At 45.0% G+C, this 6,612-nt stretch overlaps 1 protein-coding gene and 1 long non-coding RNA gene across 2 annotated transcripts; both read left to right on the top strand.

Moving 5' to 3' along the window:
- Window positions 1-438: 438 nt before the first annotated feature.
- On the top strand, window positions 439-4,304 carry LOC105888706 (uncharacterized protein C6orf118). Its single transcript, XM_042709497.1, has 8 exons — window positions 439-1,086; window positions 1,715-1,837; window positions 2,093-2,152; window positions 2,943-3,067; window positions 3,210-3,268; window positions 3,643-3,848; window positions 4,201-4,254; window positions 4,296-4,304. The coding sequence occupies exons 1-8, from the start codon at window positions 439-441 to the stop codon at window positions 4,302-4,304; spliced, it is 1,284 nt and encodes a 427-aa protein (XP_042565431.1).
- A 311-nt stretch (window positions 4,305-4,615) lies between these two features.
- LOC116223087 lies at window positions 4,616-5,642 on the top strand. The gene is made up of 2 exons (XR_004164911.2): window positions 4,616-4,923; window positions 5,499-5,642. It is a non-coding gene; the product is annotated as an uncharacterized LOC116223087 (long non-coding RNA).
- The last annotated feature ends 970 nt before the right edge of the window (window positions 5,643-6,612 follow it).

Here is a 6,612-nt window from a genome sequence, read left to right as displayed (position 1 = left end):
ATTGTGGACGTGTGAAAGGTGGAAATTAAAGATTCTTGAAAGCATAAGACTAGACCAATATTTATAATATTCACGTATTCTAGCGTTAAGCATAGTTGCCAGTTTCAAGTCTTGTATTTTGTTCTGTTGACATCTCTCCTGTCCGGTCAGAAATGACTTTTAATGTTAAGTTTAGACCCATTATGTGTGACAACGAAATCTACATAATGCAAAGCCTCATCTATATCCTCCTGGGGAATCCATTGATTGAGGACATAATTCACCCTAAAACATGTGAATGTCAGTCATCACTCTACTGTCCAAACTTGATTGTATTTTCATTAGTGTTTTTTATTATTATTATTTGATCCAGTCATATGTTTGTCAGTGTGCTTGAGTGAATTATCCTGCTTAAATCCTTGAAATGTATATTTCGATTTTGTCCAACTCTTCCCAGCAATGTGTGACCCGCACGGACAGAGCCAACAGCCATATGGTGTCCTGTGGGATCGTCCGAGGCTGCTGCAGGGCCTGGAGAGGGCCCACACAGCCGACATCAAGACCTACCTCTCCGGGCACCTCAGCCCTAACAGCCTCCATCAGAAGAGGCCTTATGGGAAGCCAAAGGGACCGATCTGGGCTATGGCCGAGGCTCCTGACGAGGAGCTGGATTGGGAGGCTGTGTTGAGGGAGCAACAGGAGAAGGCAGCCCTCGTGGAGGACATGAAGGAGGCCATGGCTGGCTTCACCACGGCAACCACCTCCCTTCAGGGTTTAGACCTGAGAGAGAAGCGTGACAGCGAGCCGCAGTCCTCAACAGTGAGGAGTTACTGGACAGGAGTTCAGCCCAGGCCCGTGCTGGACACATCCGAGGTCTTCCTGGTCAAACCTCGGCAGGAAAGGCCTTCCCCTGGAGACAAACGTGGGGAGGTAGACCAGGGCCGGTTCTGGTTCACTCGGACCCACCTGGCTGGCCTGACCCGGAAGGACCAGCTCAAGATGTTGAGGCAATTTAGCCAGAGCGTGCTGAAGAGGCAGGACCTGGTGGAGAGGAAGGGCATGACCGGGAGCAGGGCCGCCGAGGCTCACGGAAGGAAACTGGAGCAGGTGTGAGAGACCAGGGGGGGTCACACCTGAGAGACCAGGGGAGGTCACAGGTGTGAGAGAGACCAGGGGAGGTCACACCTGAGAGACCAGGGGGGAGGTCACACCTTCAGACACCCTAAGGAAGTCATTAGGGCCTAACAGCAGTGCACACACACACACACACACACACACACACACACACACACACACACACCTACCTAACAGCACCTTTGCTAAAACCTCCATCCAGTGGGAACCCAAAAGGAAATAAATAATAATAATAATGATAATAATAATAATAATAATAAAACAACTGTGCTGTATGTGTAAATTATGACATGGTATGCGGAATGTGTGATGGTCACTTTAACTGGCCCTGTCGGTTCTGTCCAGAACTATGTCGGAAGAGGCTTGAGTTTATTCGCCATGGGAAAACATAAATCAAAGACTACGGAGAGCCAGGGCAATCTATTTTGGTCAGTTTGTCTCCCAGGTGAGGATTGGTGCAATTAGCTGTGTGTGTGTGTGTGTGTGTGTGTGTGTGTGTGTGTGTTGTGTGTGTGTTGTGTGTGTGTGTGTGTGTGTGTGTGCGTGTGCGTGTGCGTGTGCGTGTGTGGTGTGTGTGTGTGTGTGTGTGTGTTGTCCACAGGAACTGCAGAAGCTCCCTGTCCATCCCGGCCCCAGCAGTGATCGTCTCCGGGTGTTCAGTGACGTCTTTGCTGACGTGTGTGACGGGTCGCCTACGTTTGGCATCCTCCTCAGGGAAATCAAGGTTCATCTCACCTTCACTTATGACGAGGACATTTATAGTGCCTGAAGCCCTAACGAGAGGCACCGAATGGACAGCATTGCTCTCGCTTTCATTTCGCCCCCATAGCCAAGTGTGACTAATTACTACCACACCTGAAATAACTCTTTTCAAGTTATCCTAGCTCTTTAATATCCTCTGTGCAGTTAAGTGTCAAATCCATGTCCTTGTAGTGATAATATTTGGTACACGGCTTCTCCTTTTGTCTTCTGGTCACAGGCAGAGTATGATTTCTACCTCAGCTCCACTCTCAGGTTCCAGTCTTCCCTTCAGGATATGGTAAATGATGGAGATAATTTCCAAACACTGTTAATGACTTAAGAATATAATAATCAAGTGCCTTGTATTATTAATTACTTTGTATGAATCATGTGCTTATGAAAGCAGGAACATGGCTTTTCTGCGTGTGTGTAACTTAGAATATTAGGTGCCACTTAGTCTGCATATGTACAAGAGCATGTTTAGACCAGAAGTGATAATAAGGGCCCAACTGTACTTCTTCCGACCTTGTTTGGAAATTATCTCCATCAGTAAACACCGCAAAACAAACTATCCTACACCTCCACGTACTTCCACCGTGCCTGTGCAAGCTGCTTGTGGAGTTCCATTATGGGGCTTTTATTTATTTATTTATTTATTTTTTGCTGCCTTTTTTTGCACTACCATAACCTCACTTTAAAGTAAACGTATGCTGCTGTACATGTATCTGTATGTTTATATCTATATCTATATGTATATCTATATGTAGGACATGTCTTGTCTTATCTGTTGTTGGGCGTGTGCACTTTATATGTTTCACCGTGGGAGAGTGGGAAACGTTTTTTCGATTCCTTTGTATGTCTTAACATGCAATAATGTATGTAATTGACAATTTGACTTTGACTTTGACTTAAGGTTGTCAGTGTGCTAAAGCACTGTGGCCTCTTGCAGTCTAGACGTCCTCTCGTGTGCAGGCACACAAAGGGAGCAGAGATTTAAAAAAAACGCGCCTGTTTAGTTATTCGGCGCGGAGCAAAAGAGATATATTAGAAAGTCCTCACATTATTATTCTCCCTTGGTCCGTGTGAAGTCTGTAATGGCTACTCTGAGGGAGCTGGGGAATGGAGTCGAGGGGGAAATGGAGCTTGAGGAGGCTGAGAAGGAGGTGTCTCTGCTGGCTGCAGAGGCTAGACAAGCCCTGGAGGAGAATGACAGGTAAAAGAGCGCTGCTTATGTGGACGGCTATTAGGATTCCTTATTAGGCTGAATTAAGATGGCCCAGAAAGAAGGGTGATGTATAGTTATAGGAAGAGGCAAAGAAGCTCAAAATGTGTTTTTGTTTGTTCGTTTACAACAGAGTCAGGAATGAGTACCTGCTTGCTCGGGACAGATGCCCAGGCATCACAGAGGAAAATGGTACTGCATTCAAAGTGCTTTCATTGTCTCCAAATACATATCTTACTGCACATAGTACGTGACCTTGAACTTGAATTGTACATCAAATCCAAATCCATCAAACCAAATCCATCACAGAGTCACTGCATTTGATGTCACGGAGGAGAAACATGGTTCTAATGATTCTAAAGTACTGAATCTCCAAATATGTATTTTACTGTTTTGTTTTGTTATGGTTTGTTTATTTATTGTTCTTCTGTACTATGTAGCCCCAATCAGGGCATTGCTGCAAAAGAGCCCTGTGCTCAGTCAATTCTCCCTGAATAAACAATGATGATGATGATGATGATGATGATATGCAACCTAATGAGCCTGTTGAGTTCCTGCGTGTTCAGCCTCCCCAGCAGCTGAGCAGGAAGCGGAGAGCTCACACCAGGAGGAGGCGGAGGAGGGGGAGTCTGCGGTGGCGAGCATCCAGCCCAGGAGGCAGCTGGTGTGGAACGTGTGGGAGGAAGTGCAGACCCTGGAGAAGGAGATCAAGGAGGACATGGTGTCCACTGCCATCACCTCCGCCACGGAGAAATACATCCGAGACACAAAGGTATTCCCATTGGCCCTAGTGATGACTGTCATAATAATAATAATAATAATTCATTTTATTTGTAATGCACTCTTCATTCAGAGTGCCAACATATTAGAAACTAACTATAATAATACAATAAAATAAAAATTTGTTAACATAAGCATAATAGAAAACTTTTTAGTGTTCTGTAGTAGAAGAGGTTTTCAATACTCGTCATAATGTTGCAAAATATCACACGCAATTTAGTACCATAATGTCACACAAAAATGCACTTCCATGTCACACAAAATTTTATAAAAAAAAATGTACTGCCATCTTGTCACACATTACACCCCCAGTTATGTATGGTGTTTATGTGTTTCTCCCTTAGACTGAGGTCCTGCGTCTGATGACTGCCAATGAACATCTGAAGACTAGCATCAAGGCAAGTGGAGAAGTGCGTACAGAAAAGCAGCTGTGTTCCAGCGACTGTAGTTGTGGGTGTGGAGATTCCTTTATGGCAGGGGTTTTCAACTGGTTTTGTCCCAGGGACCACCATTCTGACCAGAAAGTAATCCGCGGCCCACTGATGTGCCAGTGATTCCCAAAACATTTTACAGTCCCTACCCTTCTTTTTCATGTTTGTAACCGCCGCCGCCACGCCCCCTCCCCCCGCACACATATTCTGCCTATAATACTTGTCAGTGTAAATAAATATGTCGACGTGCCCAGGTATATTTATAAAAATAAAAAAAGTCAATGGTGAACTGATCAACATAGGCTCATGTCGCGGACCCCCTGCAATGCCGTCGCGGACCACTAGGGGGCCACGGACCCCTGGTTGAAAACCCCTGCTTTATGGTGTACCGCATGCTACAGCACCATATGATAAAACCAATCAGTTAACTTGTCTATCTTACACATCACTATTCTGGAAAATGTGTACAGTATGCCAGTACATTTATACATGTGACAATGTTAGACCAACTGAAATGACACACTGAAGGCATCATACAGGCATAACACTTCACCTGTGCCTTCTTCTGCAACAGGATATGGAGAACAACATCAACACGGCTCTGGGCGGAGTGGACGTCAGTGAGGAGATGAAGGAGTATGCAACAACACACTCTTCATGTTCGGAACCAATCTCACAACAGACACATAAGTAGTTCAGCCATTGTTTTGAACAACACTGAATATATGCATCAAAAGCAGGCACCTTTACCCTATACTCTGAACAAAGAGACAATCATAACATACATACAAATCTGTATATAGTGTATAATATCAACTTTCAAAAACAACACAACTGAGACAGAATAGACCAGGTAGAACCAAGGTTCACCAAGGCCTTATTTAGGGTCAGGGTCAGGGTTCACCAAGGCCTTATTTAGGGTCAAGGTTCACCAAGGCCTTACTTAGGGTCAGGGTTCACCAAGGCCTTATTTAGGGTCAGGGTTCACCAAGGCCTTATTTAGGGTCAGGGTCAGGGTTCACCAAGGCCTTATTTAGGGTTAGGGTCAGGGTTCACGAAGGCCTTATTTCGGGTCAGGGTTCACCAAGGCCTTATTTCGGGCTGATATTGACAGTGATGTGGCGTGAGGTCTAGTTAGTGTTCACAGGGATTTTAAAAAACTTGAACTATAGTGCTACGGTTCTGTTCTGAGTAAAGTGTGTTTTTACCAGGGAGATCTGGAGGAGGGTGAGGAAGGCCCTGGGCGCTGAGGAAGAGGAACCTGTCCCCAGCCAGGAACATTCTGCAGTCGTGTGATGGACCTGCTGTTACTGGGAGCAAACACTAATAAATAAAACACTCTCATTTTGAAATAAGTGCTTTCTCAGTCATTTTTATACAAATCTGAAGTAGTGAACTAACTAAACACACACCCATACTGGACCAGATAACACTCTTCCTCACACACACAATCCAGACAGAAATCGGTTGAGTTTGCACTAGAAATGAATAATTCGTTTGTTGTCATTCCTTTCGTTGACGTATATACTTTATAAACTGCACTGACACAGATTAAAAAGGGATGACAAAACTATTTTGGGGCGTCAGTCCACATCCTGAACTTCAAGCCCGCTTGAGGCTACCAATAGTGTTATTTTTTTTACCCTCTGCTAAGCCGTTATCTTCCAGAGAGATGTAGTGTCAGTATCGGACACGACACACAGACCCAAACACCTTCACACGTCGTCTCAGACTTTGCCCTCCCTTACACCACAACACAGCGAGCAGCCTTCCAGCGGGCAAGGCAAAGGTCTGGATCCATATCGGTCCTACAGACACGCCCCAGTCCCCACCTGCCACCTTCAAAGTCTTCTTCTCACATCAGTGCAGTGTCCTTTTCAGGTCAGCTACAATAACAATGCAATTTGGAAAAAACAGACTCAAGGTCAACTAAGGGGCTTTTATGATGAAGTGTTGTCCATCTTTGGAGAAATGCAACAGTGCGTAATGTTCCCTTAGATACCAGGCAGATCTCCGGCAGATTACATAATGCAACACTGCGTTTCTATTAGCACAGATAAAAAGGCGCCCGGTGACACTCCTGATAAAAAACGGCACATAGTTCGCTGCCCATAAACCGCAGTAATCTGTACACGTGTCTGTTTCTAGTTGTAGTCCAGTGAGTTTCGTAGCATGTCGGTCCCTGAGAAGAACACTAGGTGGCAGTCTTTCTTATCTTGTGTTTTTGTTCTTATGGTGGTGTTGTTTATTTTTTGTTAACGTAGATCTCAGTGTCTTGTGTCGACAGAAACTCATGTGTGAAAGGAAAGATTTTATGAAAAAGAA

Source organism: Clupea harengus, chromosome 13 (assembly GCF_900700415.2).
Source record: "Clupea harengus chromosome 13, Ch_v2.0.2, whole genome shotgun sequence".
NCBI lineage: Eukaryota > Metazoa > Chordata > Actinopteri > Clupeiformes > Clupeidae > Clupea > Clupea harengus.
This window is presented reverse-complemented; position numbering and strand designations above follow the sequence as displayed.